This window comes from Oncorhynchus kisutch, linkage group LG5 (genome assembly GCF_002021735.2).
Source record: "Oncorhynchus kisutch isolate 150728-3 linkage group LG5, Okis_V2, whole genome shotgun sequence".
Classification (NCBI taxonomy): domain Eukaryota; kingdom Metazoa; phylum Chordata; class Actinopteri; order Salmoniformes; family Salmonidae; genus Oncorhynchus; species Oncorhynchus kisutch.
In genome coordinates, this window is record NC_034178.2 from 39,989,244 (window position 1) to 40,006,858 (window position 17,615).

Sequence of the window (17,615 nt, forward strand, 5' to 3'; positions counted from 1 at the left end):
CCTACCGTCTGTAATCTGTTAGTGTCTTAACGACCGTTCCACAGGTGCATGTTCATTAATTATGGTTCTTTGAACAAGCATGGGAAACAGTGTTTAAATGCTTTACAATGAAGATCTGTGAAGTTATTTGGATTTTTACAAAATATCTTTGAAAGACAGGGTCCTGAAAAAGTTTGAGTTTAGAAGTGACTGACATATGGCTAAGCCTAAAAGCAAAACCCCAGACCACACATCACTTTGAGTGATAGGAAAGGATTCACCAACACTAGGACTAAAATAATCCCAAATCACTGATCAATTCTTCCCGCGCACTGAATGGTGACGTTTGTCTGCCACATATCCTAACTATTCAATTGCATATATTATAATTGAAAGACTTGAAAGCAGCCACTATTAACGTATTCAATACACCAACCTATTCAATATTCAAACCCACTGTACTTCAATTGTTTTACAATCACTACCCTTTAAGCACCACTAGAGGACAGGCTACATTTGTGACAATATAATTCAGATAAATATGTTACCATGTACTTACACTAATACATGTCCCATGTAATAATGATACAAGACAGCAGGAAGGAAGGAGGATCTTTCGGAGTTCTGGAGACAACTGCAATCCACCCAAAGGACTATGTGCGATCAGTGAAGCTACTGGTCTTGCTACTGTACCGACATGCCATAATATCAAACTCAAACAAATATAGATTTTAACACAAAAATAAAAACATACAACTGACTATGCTGCAGATTTATCATTGAAAAATGTTGTGTAACAAATTCAGTACTTCGTTAAATACAGGCATTTGACAAAGCATCATCTCAAACAATTAAAAACACAATTGACCATTCATCACATGACAAGCATACCATTTTTTTTTTTATAAAAACACTAAAAAGACACCTTCCCCAAGCCATGATATTTACATGTTTGCATATTTCAAAATACTTAATTTTTATATAAAAGATTATGGATAACTTAAAAGCAAATACAAGCATGTAATTCCTTAAAAGGTAGCTTTAGACTCATACAGATCTTGACAACTCACCAAACCAAATATTTGAATTTCAAACCCAATCAAGTAATGTTGGTTGTATTAATTTAAACTATGGAGAAGAGAACCAATCATTTTAAGTGCTAGTGGAATAAAAGAGGTATGATGGGGAACATCCACAGTGAGTTCATTGAGTTATGCATCTTTTCAGCCTTGTGGTCAACCCATAGATAGCATGGGTCAACCCTACAGTCATAGAAGACCTCACAGGATGTGAAATCTGACCCAGGAATAAATAAAGGCATGGCATCTTGGTAAATCGCATTTGGAAAGAAGATCGTCTCTCTAAGCCCGTAAAATGTACAGAGAAAGTATCAATGTCACAAAGTAACAGCGTAAACTGCTCTGAGCACAGTGAAATGCCATGCAGTGTATAGTTGCTGATCATTATGAAATGGAGCTAAACATCTGTTGTATAAGACTCAAACTGGTGACTGGCTTTCATTTGTTCCCTGACAAACATACTGTACACGTACGGCTGTCAATAACATCAGATCAGCACCAAAATAAAACATACCACAATGATAATTAAAAATCACAATTATACTTCAGAAAGTAATGCAGATATACCCACATTTTCACATCTTTTCCTACAAGCTGAAATATATCCTTGCAGTGCTTTTAGCACTATTTGTGCCATTACTCTAACACAGTCAGTCCATTAAAGTATTTCCCTGGAAACTTCTCCTTGACAACCAATGGAATGACCAGTTGTCCACCTGTCTGCAGGCCATGGATAAATGTACCATGAAGGAGCCAATCCAAAGGTGGGATGAAAAATGGTAGTGCAGAGGTAAGGTAGTCATCAGTGCAATGGCGACATGTTTAATCTTGTCCCAGAGTATGACTCCTTCCCACCAAACACAGACTAACACGCACACAGACATACACAAATGCACACACAAATGCACACACATCAGCACCATATCAACCCATCATGGCTAAGAGTCTTTGAGCATGTTGATGCTTGCGTAGATCTTAAGTGCAGGTCCCAGTTTAATGTTCATTGCACTCATAAGGTGGTCCTCTTTCAGTAGGAGCATGGCCTGCCCGTCTATCTCCTGAGTGCGGAACTCATCTGCTATCTCCTGGCAGCCTAGGAACAAGCCACAGCGAACCCATTAAATAAATGATCTAACGTCAAAGACAAGCATGAACACTCTACATAAGACAATCCACTGAGGAATGAATAAACGTTACTGATCCCCAGAGGGGAAATAAGCTTACTATCATCACATCATCATGCCTACAGAAAAATATAGTTATGGTGTAGGCCTAAGCTAAATACTGTATTTATGAGACTTACCTGGAAGGGAGCGAATGAACTCGTATACTTCCTCCACATTCCACTTGGTGGGGTCGTTGGGCAGGAAGTGCTGAGTGAGGAGAGGCAGCTCTCGGCTCCGGGGGGACTCCTGGTCCGAGCCTCTCCCTGCCAGGAGTGACACCGCCTGGGGTGCTGGGGGCCCTGAGCTGGCTGCTGACAGGGGCGACGGAGGCTCCTCATAGCTGGACATGTCAGAGCAGGGGCTGGACTCTTCCTGGCTGGGTTGGGAGGGAATCGGGGAGGACACTGAACCCCCCTGGGTCTGCTGAGGCATAGGGGACAGCTTCTGAAACACAAAACCCATGAGTCAGCTCTGGTGTCACTGAGGGGAGCATGTTTGTTCACAGAGGAGCTGTGATGTCAGTGGAGAAGTAGGAGATTATCCTACCTGCTTCTTAGAATCGATACTTTGGTGGCCGCTGTTGTGTGACCTTCTGTGCCAGCGGTTGGATGTTTTGCTCCTTTCTGGATGGAAAAGGCCTATCCGCTTCCTGCAACCAACATTATACCTGTTCCACAACAAGGATAATAGTTATGTCCACTCCCATCCCACATCTCAAAGCAACACTACTGTGGAGCTCTGACCATGATGGATTTAACCCACTGAAAGGATCTAAAAATTCTACATCTATCTGCATTGCTTGCAGTTTGGGGTTTTTAGGCTGGGTTTCTGTATAAGCACTGTGACATCTGCTCTTTGTAAAAAGGGCTTTATGAATACATTTGATTGATTAGAAATGGTACCCCAAATGTGAATTACCTTTTTGCACACACCATGGAACAAAACCGTTTTGACCCCTTGAATTTGTAGGCAAAGTCCACCCAGCCACAGAATTCACAGCTCAGTTTGGGAGAATCTGAATCTTCTTGGTCTTTTAATTCTGTGGACAAATCAAAATAATTCCATGAAAGATCCACATCTCTTACATTGTTATGAAGCTGTAGCACTTAGAAAGTCCATAATTGTGTTGCTTGCCAAATATGATGGCTTCAATCACTCCATACATGACATCCCTTACCTTGAGGGGTCAGCTCCTCTGTCTCGGAGTCTGTGGTGTTGGTGGGGTTACTAACAGGAGTCTTGTCGGGGTCAGAGGAGAGCTGCTCATGCAGCTTCTTTGGGCTGTCCATCATCACAGGCAACCGCTCAATCTGGGGAAGACAACATGTGATGGCTTAATGGCACTCTTTCCAAGCTATTCATTTTAATTTTTACCTTTATTTAACTAGGCAAGTCAGTTAAGAAAAACATCTTATTTTCAATGACGGCCTAGGAACAGTGGGTTAACTGCCTGCTCAGGGACAGAACGACAGATTTGTACCTTGTCAGCTCGGGGATTTGATCTTACAACTAGTCCAACGCTCTAACCCCTAGGCTACCCTTTCACCCCTATGACAGCAATACAATGGCAAACTAACAATGCTGTGTCCATAAGCTATAATAAAGCCTGTGCAGCAAACATCCACTAGGAAACAGGGAGTTGTTAATTGATAAGTCAAATAGGCACAGTCACTCAAGTGTGCATCAACATTTTGCGCCCCACCTCTCTCAAAAATAACACTTAATTGTGGTCTTAACATCTGTGTGCCTTCTTTCACAGACATCTCTGTATGGAACAATATTTTGGACTACAGAAGGCTATTAGAATTTATGACCAAGGCAAACATTAGTAAGACATTGCCCTTTGTCATTGCTTAGCACAGAGAGTGATGTTGCATGATTGTTTGTGTTTGTTGCTATTAGGAATATGCCCCTGTGGGAAATCACTCTTGAGATAGTGGCATGTTGTTTACTCCTAGCTGCTAAGGAGTACCATGGGAGAAGGCACTTACAGGGAAGGGTTCAGCTCCCTCCTGGATGACAAAGCCCTCAATGACGTGGGTGAGGACCTGGGGCTTGACGATAGCCTGGGGTGGCTTGTTCTCCCCATTCTGTGGGATGCTCCCTGTCAGAGTGGGCGCCTCGTTCTCATTTCCCGAGGTCATGGCTGGAGGTGGAGTCCCAGGTGCAGCATTCACCCTGTTGGTAGTAGTGACTCCTGCCAATTACAAATTAAAAGGAGCAGATAACGCATTGCATCATTCAATGATGTGGCCCACATTTGTACTCAATGTTTTAGAATGTATTCATGTCACTTTAATTGAGCTACAATATTATTTCACGGTGTGTACTACTGTTGTCTTCTCTAGTCATTCAAGTACTAATGTAAATAATTATATCGATCATCCACCTGTCAAATCCTGTGTAAGGGGCCCACTTCCATTACCAAGCGTTTGTAATGTAACTCACAAGATACATTTTCATCAGTAATGCGTATCAGGATATCAAAATACGAAAACGTATTTATGGCTACAGTAATGAAGTAGTAACCTATGCATGAAAACAACAAACGCTTCCATGGCTGTTTGCAAAAATGTTAAAACCCTTAAAAGTACTGATAAAGTTCAACAACTGTTCCATTTCAAAAGGGAAATAAAAATTGGCTCACCTAAATTCTTCCTGCCGCTTCACTTGTGCTTTTATCCGATTCAATACACAAGCACGCGCTATGGCCTGCCTCTCTCTTTCAAAGCAATAACTGTACTACAAAGCACGCAATACAGAACAGACCCACTCGCTCGATCGAGCCCTGCACCAATGGTGAGAGGTGGGTAGAGCAGAATAATTAAATACTTCAAAAAAGGTACCGCCCTCTCTTTTTCCTCCATAGACATGTACTCTGCACTTATACTCTAACAATTAGACACATGAAAATAAAAACACTTCACTTATGTTGACAGACACATTTCTGGTTCTTCTCACGTGAATAATCTCAGCCCTGCTAATTCACAGGGCTCACGTCTATCTGAGCAACTACTGACACACAGGAACCGCTCTTTAGTCTTTATACAAATGCAGGTCCTGTGACCCAATGTAGCATAAAATTCCACAATTGCAAACCAAAAGAAACCTTCATTCTCTTTATAAGGAAACATACTACAGGATACTGCACAAAATATGGTTTAAGTAAGCATAATAAATACCAGGAGCAGTTGGCTATATTCTGCAACTTTGGGTTATGTTCAACCACACAGTAGGCTCTGAATGTGTTGCAATCTGGTCCAAGCAGAGAGCCAGAGGTCCTGCCTCTATTTTTAGACATCAAAGATGACTGTCTGTTTATTTTGAACCTCAGTGGCAAGCGGAGCACCTCGACTATGCATTCACACCCAAGCACTAGTCATAAAAAGAGCCTTGTGGCTTTACATTTCACTTTTACAAGAACAGTAGCAATAAAAACGGAACCTTTTAATATGATCTGCATGTTCAGCATTTTGAATGAACGAGAGTTTAAGACTACTACCATCATAAAACACATTTTCCATTTGACTAAAAGATTAAAGCACAATATTTTTGTCCATACCAATTTTGACATTTAACTCTCCCCGACAGGAACACCGTGTCCACTGCTCCTCAATGGTTCCATTGGGGATAACCAGACAAGATTCCTCATCCCTGACCAAAGCCACGAGCACAGCTGACAAACATTAAGAACAGATCTGCCTCCAAACCTGGTGCATAATTTATCAACTGTGTGTAAATGTCTTACTAAATTAGGGCACATGTGACCTGTTTCAGGAAACTAGGCGTATATCGCGGGTCACTACGTCACAGGAGAGCCGTTTGAACTAAAAAAATGTTTTTTCATCAAAATGTGTTTTTGTGGCAGAATTGCCTTCTCGAACATGTGTCTTAATAACAAACGTGTATGCCATCTGTATATACACAAATACAATTGTTAAATTACAAGCATAGTTGGTTTAGCAACAGAAAAAGCAGGAACCTTCCCGCTAGTCATGATTGGCTGAGAATGAGTGGGCTGGACATGCCGAGAGACGAGTTTGGATTGGTCTGCCATATAGCACGCGTCTGTCCATTTGAGCTGGTCAGTATGTCTAGGTAATCCTGTTTAACACAGCTTTAAAAAAAAAAAATCACCACGTAGTAAAACTGCATAAGTGTTGCTCTCCACTTTATGGAGGACCGAGTTTTGAAATCAGTGGAATTTGAGTATGATAGTTAAGGAGATGGAGAAAACAACAGTCTCCTGATTACTTCTTCAAACTAAGGGCAACCATGGCATCCAACAGGAGACGCATCCATCCATGATATATACAGGTAAGATAGCCTAGCTAGCTACATTTTCAGATATTACACATTTCTAATTTTGACAGAAAGTGGTTTCATTTCAAGTTAGTGTACTATTAGCTAGCTAACGTTAGCTGGCTGGCTCGCTAACTAACATTACCTGTATGATCTTATTATTCATATCTCAGAACCATTTGCTTGGCCAGTTATAGCCTAATGTTAGCTAGCTAACATTGAACCTGGTTGGTTAGCTACCTGCAGATTCATGCAGGGTAGTAACGTCATGAGTTGTGATTATGGTTCATTGTTTAGCTAGCTTGCCACTATGCAAGTAACCATTTCGGTGTGTTCGATTTCAGAGCAATCTTGTGTGCCACAGCATAGAATAACTGGTGAATTTACAAACACTCAACACCCGTTGAATATGACCGGTGTCAGTAAATGTTGGCAGAAAAAGCATAATTCAATTGTTGCAAGAAGCACAGTCACTGACGCTCCGGATAACATGAAAACAACTTAACCAGCTCTACCAGGTTGAGTAAAATGGTCTGAGTATTGGTGGGGGCTAAAACTTAAAAGGGTGTGAATGATGCTGAATGGGTGTAGACAAAAGAAGAGCTCTCCAGTAGGTACCAACACGTTCAAGGCCATTTTCTCAAAAGTGAAGTTACAGGTTTATCAACTTTCAAATTTTGCTACATAAGACCGAATCAAGGTGGTCGGTTACATGTCTAGATTCTAGGATTTTCTGGTGCAAAACATTAATTGGGATTTATCCCATGGAACATACAGTATGAGTGTGGAAAGCTGTCATCAAGGCAAAGGGTGGCTACTTTGAAGAATCTAAAATATATTTTGACTTGCAACACTTTTTTGGTTATTGCACGATTATACATATAATCCAAGATGGCGTAGCAGTGCAGTGCAGATGCAGTTTGTTGTCCTCTCATTTACTATTTGCATGTCTTTTTTGTATATATTCCAATTTATTTTTCAATCTCTTTTTCCATTTTAAAATTAAATATACCTTCCAGTAACCAGCCTCACTCAATCTGACAAGGATCCGCTATTTTTTTTTAGACCCTATAGCAATAACATTCCTCAGAAGGTAGCCAGCTAATTAGCTAAGTTACTAGCTATTTAGTCATTGTTAAAACACTGCTGGCGGCCTTTACCCTCTGCTCAGGCACCAACCATTTTTTTTTTTGCCTGGATAATACCTGCCAGCCTCGGACTGTTTTTCTCCACTACAACGCCAGATTCCTGCCGTAAACCCTGGACCATTGATCATCACAGCTACCCGGCTACCAAACAAAATTATCACAACTACAATACCTTTTTCGCCATCTGGCCCGGTCCCTTCGTCGACACGGTGCCCCTCCGTACCAATATGACTGGTCCGCAGACATAATTCCATCAGCTGTCCGGCCTTAGCCGGACGACGGAGCAGACGCTTCTACTTACCCCGGACTGCTAACTTTAAACGCTGTGTCTTTCGTGTGCTAGCTTAGTAACGACTACCTAGCGGCTTCCCTGTTTCATCTATTGCTGTACACTGGACCCTATGATCACTTGGCTACTTAGCTGATGCCTGCTGGACTATCACGGTACTCCACTTTGTTTACCTGTTGGCACTAGTCCCGAACTCAGGCCCTGTATGTAGTTAACCGACCCTCTCTGCCCATTCATCACCATTTTACCTGTTGTCTTCCCTGATTAACGGTTGTTGTCTCACCCGTTGTTGACTTAGCTGGCTCTCCCAATCAACACCTGTGATTGCTTTATGCCTCGCTTTATGTCGCTCTCAAATGTCAAAATGCCTTGTATACTGTTGTTTAGGATAATTATCATTGTTTTAGTTTACTGCGGTGCCACTAGTCTCACTGTACATGCCTTAGATACCTTTGTCCCACCTCCCACACATGCGGTGACCTCACCCAGTATAACCAGCATGTCCAGAGATGCAACCTCTTTTATCATCACTCAGTGCCTGGGTTTACCTCCACTGTACCCCCACCCCACCATACCCCTGTCTTCACATTATGCCCTGAATCGATATATAATGACCTCACCCCGTCAGTCGAGGATGCCTGGTCGTTCATTACAAGTAATTTCCTCACCATTTTAAATAAGCATGCCCCTTTCAAAAAATGTAAAACTAAGAAGAGATATAGCCCTTGGTTCACTCCAGACCTGACTGCACTTGACCAGCACAAAAACATCCTGTGGTGGACTGCAATGGCATCAAATAGTCCCCACAATATGCAACTGTTCAGGGAAGTCAGGAACCGATACACACAGTCAGTCAGGAAAGCAAAGGCTAGCTTTTCAAACAGAAATTTGCATCCTGTAGTTCTAACCCAAAAAAGTTTTGGGACACTAAAGTCAATGGAGAACAAGAGCACCTCCTCCCAGCTGCCCACTGCACTGAGCTAGGTGACACAGTCATTACGATAAATCCATGATAATCAAAACATTTCAATAAGCATTTCTCTACAGCTGGCCACGCTTTCCTCATGGCTACCCCAACCAACAGCTCCGCACCCCTCGCAGCTACTTGCCCGAGCCTCCCCAGCTCCCCTTCACCCAAATCCAGATAGCAGATGTTCTGAAAGAGCTGCAAAACCTGGACCAGTACAAATCAGCTGGGCTAGACAATCTGGACCCTCTTTTTCTAAAATTATCTGCCGCCATTGTTGCAACCCCTATTACCAGTCTGTTCAACCTCTTTCGTTTTGTCCGAGATCCCTAAATATTGGAAAGCTGCCGCGGTCATCAAGGTCTTCAAAGGGGGTGACACTCTAGACCCAAACTGTTACAGACCTATATCCATCCTGCCCTGCCTTTCTAAAGTCGTTGAAAGCCAAAGTTAATAAACAGATCACTGACCATTTTGAATCCCACCGTACCTTCTCCGCTGTGCAATCTGGTTTCCAAGCTGGTCACGGGTGTACCTCAGCCACGCTCAAGGTCCTAAACGATATCATAACTGCCATCGATAAAAGACAGTACTGTGCATCCATCTTCATAGACCTGGCCAAGGCTTCAACTCTGTCAATCACCGCACTCTTATCGGCAGACTCAATAGCCTTGTTTTCTCAAATGACTACCTTGCCTGGTTCACCAACTACTTCGCAGACAGAGTTCAGTGTGTCAAATCAGAGGGCCTGTTGTCCGTACCTCTTGCAGTCTCTATGGGGGTACCACAGGGTTCAATTCTTGGGCCGACTCTTTTCTCTGTGTATATATCAACGATGTCGCTCTTGCTGCGGGTGATTCCCTGATCCACCTCTACGCAGACACCAAAAAAAAAAAATCTAATTTATTTGTCACATACACATGGTTAGCAGATGTTAATGCGAGCGTAGCGAAATGCTTGTGCTTCTAGTTCCGACAATGCAGTAATAACCAACGAGTAATCTACTCTAACAATTCCAAAACGACTACCTTATTCTTTATCCCTTTACACTTGTGTGTATATGTACATAAAGATATATGAATGAGTGATGGTACAGAGCGGCATAGGCAAGATGCAGTAGATGGTATCGAGTACAGTATATACATATGAGATGAGTAATGTAGGGTATGTAAACATTATATTAAGTAGCATTGTTTAAAGTGGCTAGTGATACATGTATTACATAAAGATGCAGTAGATGATATAGAGTACAGTATATATGTATACATATGAGAAGAATAATGTAGGGTATGTAAACATATTAAGTAGCATTGTTTAAAGTGGCTAGTGATATATTTTACATAAATTCCCATCAATTCCCATTATTAAAGTGGCTGGAGTTGAGTCAGTGTGTTGGCAGCAGCCACTCAATGGTAGTGGAGGCTGTTTAACAGTCTGATGGCCTTGAGATAGAAGCTGTTTTTCAGTTTCTCGGTCCCAGCTTTGATGCACCTGTACTGACCTCGCCTTCTGGATGCTAGCGGGTTGAACAGGCAGTGGCTCGGGTGGTTGTTGTCCTTGATGATCTTTATGGCCTTCCTGTGACATCGGGTGGTGTAGGTGTCCTGGAGGGCAGGTAGTTTGCCCCCGGTGATGCGTTGTGCAGACCTCACTACCCTCTGGAGAGCCTTGCGGTTGTGGGCGGAGCAGTTGCCGTACCAGGCGGTGATACAGCCTGACAGGATGCTCTCGATTGTGCATCTGTAGAAGTTTGTGAGTGCTTTTGGTGACAAGCCGAATTTCTTCAGCCTACTGAGGTTGAAGAGGCGCTGCTGCGCCTTCTTCACGATGCGGTCTGTGTGGGTGGACCAATTCAGTTTGTCTGTGATGTGTACGCCGAGGAACTTAAAACTTACTACTCTTTCCACTACTGTCCCATTGATGTGGATAGGGGGGTGTTCCCTCTGCTGTTTCCTGAAGTCCACAATCATCTCCTTAGTTTTGTTGACATTGAGTGTGAGGTTATTTTCCTGACACCACACTCCGAGGGCCCTCACCTCCTCCCTGTAGGCCGTCTCGTCGTTGTTGGTAATCAAGCCTACCACTGTAGTGTCGTCCGCAAACTTGATGATTGAGTTGGAGGCGTGTGTGGCCACGCAGTCGTGGGTGAACAGGGAGTACAGGAGAGGGCTCAGAACGCACCCTTGTGGGGCACCAGTGTTGAGGATCAGCGGGGTGGAGATGTTGTTACCTACCCTCACCACCTGGGGGCGGCCCGTCAGGAAGTCCAGTACTCAGTTGCACAGGGCGGGGTCGAGACCCAGGGACTCGAGCTTGATGACGAGTTTGGAGGGAACTATAGTGTTAAATGCTGAGCTGTAGTCGATGAACAGCATTCTCACATAGGTATTCCTCTTGTCCAGATGGGTTAGGGCAGTGTGCAGTGTGGTTGAGATTGCATTGTATGTGGACATATTTGGGCGGTGAGCAAATTGGGGTGGGTCTAGGGTGTCAGGTAGGGTGACATGGTCCTTTACTAGTCTCTCAAAGCACTTCATGATGACGGAAGTGAGTGCTAAGGGGCGGTAGTCCAGTTACCTTAGCTTTCTTGGGAACAGGAACAATGGTGGCCCTCTTGAAGCATGTGGGAACAGCAGACTGGGATAAGGATTGATTGAATATGTCCGTAAACACACCAGCCAGCTGGTCTGCGCATGCTCTGAGGGCGCGGCTGGGGATGCCGTCTGGGCCTGCAGCCTTGCAAGGGTTAACACGTTTAAATGTTTTACTCACCTCGGCTGCAGTGAAGGAGAGTCCGCATGTTTTGGTTGCGGGCCGTGTCAGTGGCACTGTATTGTCCTCAAAGCGGGCAAAAAAGTTATTTAGTCTGCCTGGGAGCAAGACATCCTGGTCCGTGACGGGGCTGGTTTTCTTTTTGTAATCCGTGATTGACTGTAGACCCTGCCACATACCTCTCGTGTCTGAGCCATTGAATTGCGATTCTACTTTGTCTCTATACTGACGCTTAGCTTGTTTGTCCGTATACATCTGGCCCTTCTTTGGACACTGTGCTAACAAACATCCAAACGAGCTTCAATGCCATACAACACTCCTTCTGTGGCCTCCAACTGCTCTTAAACATTAGCAAAACCAAATGCATGCTTTTCAACCGTTCGCACCCGCCCGCCCGACTAGGATCACTACTCTGGACCGTTCTGATCTAGAATACTTGGACAACTACAAATACCTAGGTTTCTGGCTAGACTGTAAACTCTCCTTCCACACTCATATCAAAAATCTCCAATCAAGAATCTAAACTAGAATCGGCTTTCTATTCCGCAACAAAAGACTCCTTCACTCACGCCGCCAAACTTACCCTAGTAAAACTGACTATCCTACCGATCCTTGACTTCGGCAATGTCATCTACAAAATAGCTTCCAATACTCTACTCAGCAAACTGGATGCAGTTTATCACAGTGCCATCCGTTTTGTTACTAAAGCACCTTATACCACCCACCACTGCGACCTGTATGCTCTAGTCATCTGGCCCTCGCTACATATTCATCGCCAGAACCGCTGGCTCCAGGTCATCTATAAGTCTATGCTAGGTAAAGCTCTGCCTGATCTCAGGTCACGATAACAACACCCACCCGTAGCACGCGCTCCAGCAGGTAATACCTCACTGGTCATCCCCAAAGCCAACACCTCCTTTGGCCGGCTTTTCCTTCCAGTTCTCTGCTGCCTATGACTGGAACAAATTGCAAAAATTGCTGAAGCAGGAGACTTACATTTCCCTCACTAATTTTAAACATCAGCCATCTGAGCAGCTAACCGATCGCTACAGCTGTACATAGTCCATCTGTAAATATCCCACCCAATCTACCTACCTCATCCCCATTGTTTTTATTTACTTTGCTGCTCTTTTGCACACCAGTATCACTACTTACACACCATCATCTGCTCATCTATCACTTCAGTGTTAATCTGCTAAATTGTAATTACTTTGCTACTATAGCCTATTTATTGCCTTACCTCATGCCATCTGCACACACTGTATATAGACTTAATTTTTTTTCTATTGTGTTATCGACTGTGCTTGTTTATTCCATGTGTAACTGGGTTGTTGTTTCTGTCGCACTGCTTTGCTTTATCTTGGCCAGGTCGCAGTTGTAAATGAGAACTTGTTCTCAACTAGCTTACCTGGTTAAATAAAGGTGAAATAAAAAATTCCATGTGTTATTTAATTGTTTTGATGTCTTCACTATTATTATACAATGTAGAATGAGTAGGTGTCCAAAGATTTGACTGGTACTGTATACATTTTTTCATTGATAAATCAGAGTCGTGAACAAGCGCTGGAAAACTCACTCCATTCCCCTTTTATGGTAACAAAAATGCCCTCATTTGCTGTATGATTCGGAAATGTTGGAACTGGACCATGTCAGTTTCTAAAAGAAAGTACAAAGGCAAATTTGATCACATTTCTGTAGAGGTGTGGGCAGAATGTTTACAGGGACTTTTTCTGACTAAAAATGCCTGTTGCTTATACAGCGAGTCCCAAACAAACACTGGCTGAGCATTACGCAAGATTGGCTATTTGAACAATTTAAAAGTAGACTAAATGCTACAGCCCACACTTCTATGCAAAATTCAAATTATGGTTCAATATTTTGTGAAATCAACAGTTTTATCTCCTGTCTTGGTATAGGCTCTGAGTTTAAATAGGAGAGCTACATCACAGCCTACCACACAGCAATACTGTAGCCTACCCATACCATCAAATATTTTAAATAGGCTACCAGTCTATTTACATGTCACCCCCTGGTCATCCTGGGATCGGTCGGACAGTGAGCGTGAGGTACTGGTGGCATACCGTGGCTAAGGACGTGAGGGTTTATGTTTCTCCTGTTTGGTGTGTGCCCAGTGTAAGGCTTTTAGGCACCTGCCCAGAGGTAAGCTACACCACTTACCCGTTCCACAGTGTCCTTGGTCGTACCTGTCGGTAGATTTTCTGACTGATCTGCCACCCTCACAGGAAACACCGCGATTCTGGTCATTGTGGATCGTTTCTCGAAGTCCTGTCGTCTCCTCCCTCTACCCGGTCTCCCTACGGCCCTACAGACTGCGGAGGCCTTGTTTACACACGTCTTCCGGCACTACAGGGTGCCTGAGGATATAGTGTCTGATCAAGGGCCCCAGTTCACGTCTAGGGTCTGGAAAGCGTTCATGGAACATCTGGGGGTCTCGATCAGCCTTACCTCAGGGTTTCACCCCGAGAGTAATGGGAAGGTGGAGAGAGCGAACCAGGATGTGGGCAGGATTCTGCGGTCCTATTGCCAGGACCGGCCGGGGGAGTGGGCGGTGTTCATGTCCTGAGCCGAGATGGCACAGAACTCGCTTTGCCACTCCTCCACTAACCTCTCTCTTCCAGTGCGTACTGGGGTACCAGCCGGTTCTGGCGCCTTGGCATCAGAGTCAGATCGAGGTTCCTGCGGTGGACGACTGGTTCAGGTGCGTGGAGGAGATATGGGAAGCTGTCCGTGTTCACCTTCAGCAGGCCGTGACGCCTGCTGAAACCTGCCCCTCCGCCTGCCCTGCCGGAAGCTGGGTCCGTGGTTTGTGGGGCCATTTAAAGTCCTGAGGAGAGTGAACAAGGTTTGCTATAGGTTATAGCTTCCAACCAATTACCGTATTAACCCCTCGTTCCATGTGTCTCTCCTCAGGCTGGCCCGCTCCAAGAGTCTGAGGTGCGGGAGCTTTCTCTGCCCCCTCTAGACATCGGGGGGGGGGGGGGGGGGGGGGGGGGGGGGGCGTACTCCGTCCACTCCATACTGGATTGAGGCGTCGGGCGAGGGGCCTTCAGGATCTCGTGGAGTGGGAGGGGTACGGTCCGGAGGAGAGGTGCTGGGTTCCGGGCGAGAACGTGTTGGACCCTTCAATGCTGCAGGAGTTCCACCGTCTTCGCACGGATCGCCCTGCGCCTCGCTCTCCGGGTCGTCCCCGAGGCTGGTGTCGACGCGCTGCTGGAGCTGCATGTCAAGGGGGGGGTACTGTCACAACTTCTGCCAAAGTTGGTCCCTCTCCTTGTTCGGGCGGCGTTCGGAGTCACCAACCTTCTAGCCATCGCTGATACACTTTTCATTTTCCATTGGTTTTGTCTTGTCTTCCATCACACCTGGTTCCAATTCCATCAATTACATGTTGTGTATTTAACCCTCTGTTCCCCCTCATGTCCTTGTCGGTAATTGTTTCTTGTAGTGCTTATGCACGGTATGCTGGTATTTACCGCGTTTTGTTTGACCCATTTATTGTATTGTTCTGTTAACCTGTCTAGGACTGAACCCTTCGCCAACAGCCAATGAAATTGCAGGGCACCAAATACAAATCAACAGAAATGTCATAAATCAAATTTCTCAAACATACAAGTATTAGGCACCATTTTAAAGATAAAATTCTCATTAATCCAGCCACAGTGTCTGATTTTTAAAATGCTTTACAGAAAAAGCTACACAAACAATTATGTTAGGTCACCACCAAGCCACAGAAAAACCCAGCCATTTTTCCAGCCAAAGAGAGTCGTCACAAAAAGCACAAATAGAGATAAAATTAATCACTAACCTTTGATGATCTTGATACACATAGGACTTCATGTTACACAATACATGTATGTTTTGTTTGATAAAGTGCATATTTATATAAAAAAATCTAATTTTACATTGGCGTGTTACATTCAGTAGTTCTAAAACATGAGGTAATTGTGCAGAAAGCCACATGAGTTCACAGAAATACTCATTATAAATGTTTTTGAAAATTCAAGTGTTATGCATGGAACTTTAGATACACTTCTCCTTAATGCAACCGCTGTGTCAGATTTCAAAAAAACTTTACGGAAAAAGCATAACCTGAGTACGGCTCTCAGAGCCCAAACCAGCCAAAAGAAATATCTGCCATGTTGCGAAGTCAACATTAGTCAAACATAGCATTATAAATATTCACTTACCTTTGATGATCTTCATCGGAATGCACTCCCAGGAACCGCAGTTCCACCATAAATGTTTGTTTTGTTCGATAATGTCTATAATTTATATCCAAATAGCTTATTTTGTTAGGGCGTTTGGTAAACAAATCCAAACGCTTGTTCAGGTCCAGTCGGATGAAAAGTTCAAAAAGTTATATTACAGGTCAAAGAAACATGTCAAACTATGCATAGAATCAATCTTTAGGATGTTTATATCATAAATGTTCAATAATGTTCCAACCGGACAATTTCACTGTCTGTAGAAAAGCAACGGAACGAGAGATACCTCTCATGTGAAAGCTTGACTGAGAACGAGGCTGCTGCCAGACCCCTTAGTCAAACAGCTCTCATTTGCTCCCACCTCACAGTAGAAGCCTGAAACAATGTTCTAAAGACGGTTGACATCTAGTGGAAGCCTTAGGAAGTGCAAAATAACCCATATGTGTATATGTATTCGATAGGGGCTGAGTTCAAAAACTACAAACCTCAGATTTCCCACTTCCTGTTTGGGTTTTCGCCTGCCATATGAGTTCTGTTATACTCACAGACATCATTCAAATAGTTTTAGAAACTTCAGAGTGTTTTCTATCCAATACTAATATGCACATATTAGCATCTGGAACTGAGTAGGAGGCAGTTCACTCTGGGCACGCCATTCATCCAAAAGTGAAAATGCTGCCCCCTATCCCAAAGACGTTAACGGTGGTTTATGCATATTAAACGACACCGTTGTAAATCAGTTTTCGCTCTCCTGTGCCTGACTTCTCTGACGCCAGTACGCACCTCACGACATCTATTGAATGAGCGATGGATAAATGGTAGGCTAATAATTGTTGTGTAGCGGGAATAAACCAGTCATGTTGGAAAATATTATTATGACCTATAGGCCTATAAAATAAAAGTCAAAGAATCATATTAGGCTGTATACTGCTATGTGATCTCCTTACCAACATCAAATGCATCGGTTTTATCATTACGTTTCAAAAGTCTTTATTAGCCTACCATTATAATTCCTGTGCATCAAACAAAAATTTCCCCAGAAGAACAGTATTTTCTTGCAATAGAATTGATCAACCACTAGAAGTTGTGCATACACATTGGTCTGTATGTGAGATACGCACACTTTCCCGTCAGGTTCCAAATGGATAAATACCAACCTGGGAGTCTTTCTTGTACACACACCTTTGATAAATTAGGCCCCTAGAGAGCAGTACATGGCAGAGTGGCCTATGTTTGATCTGGCTTTCCAAAGTTGTAATTGGTTGTAAATATGATATGACAACAATAGACCACCCCCAGTCCTGCCTCTAGGCAATAGAACTAAGAGATGGGGTGATACAAGCTTGTTAACATGAATCATTAAAACCAAATGTCCTGCTACCTTGTGGTTGGCTGATGGGTGTGACTGGGTCAGTCTTTGGCTGCTCTGTTGGCTTGGTGGCTTGTGGTGGAGACTGGGCAGATGGGGTACACTGCTGCTGCACTCTGGTAGTTGGGCAGCGCTCTCTGACCAATGACGTGGGCTTGTCCTGCCCTTTACTGTCCTGGACTAATCGGGAAGCCTGAAAGTACGTAATAGAATATAGAGAAGGGAGAGAGAGTTTAGTGAAACATATTTGACTAATGACAAGAGATTATTGATATACTTTAGGCTCACTGACACATTGTTACAGAGTAATCCTCTCCC

The 17,615-nt window shown here is 43.7% G+C and overlaps 1 protein-coding gene across 4 annotated transcripts in view; it reads right to left on the minus strand.

Annotated features, from left to right (window-relative positions):
* Positions 1-736: 736 nt before the first annotated feature.
* LOC109891027 (polyhomeotic-like protein 2) overlaps positions 737-17,615 on the minus strand; it is a 52,161-nt gene continuing 35,282 nt past the window's right edge. For all 4 annotated transcript variants that reach the window (XM_020483282.2, XM_020483280.2, XM_020483279.2 and 1 more), the window contains exons 9-15: positions 17,310-17,490; positions 4,216-4,421; positions 3,402-3,534; positions 3,143-3,263; positions 2,771-2,891; positions 2,362-2,668; positions 737-2,151 (exon numbers count right to left, since the gene is read on the minus strand). In XM_020483282.2, the coding sequence (XP_020338871.1) occupies positions 1,997-2,151; positions 2,362-2,668; positions 2,771-2,891; positions 3,143-3,263; positions 3,402-3,534; positions 4,216-4,421; positions 17,310-17,490 (1,224 nt within the window). In that variant the 3' untranslated portion in view covers positions 737-1,996. The remainder of the gene's footprint in view (positions 2,152-2,361; positions 2,669-2,770; positions 2,892-3,142; positions 3,264-3,401; positions 3,535-4,215; positions 4,422-17,309; positions 17,491-17,615) is intronic.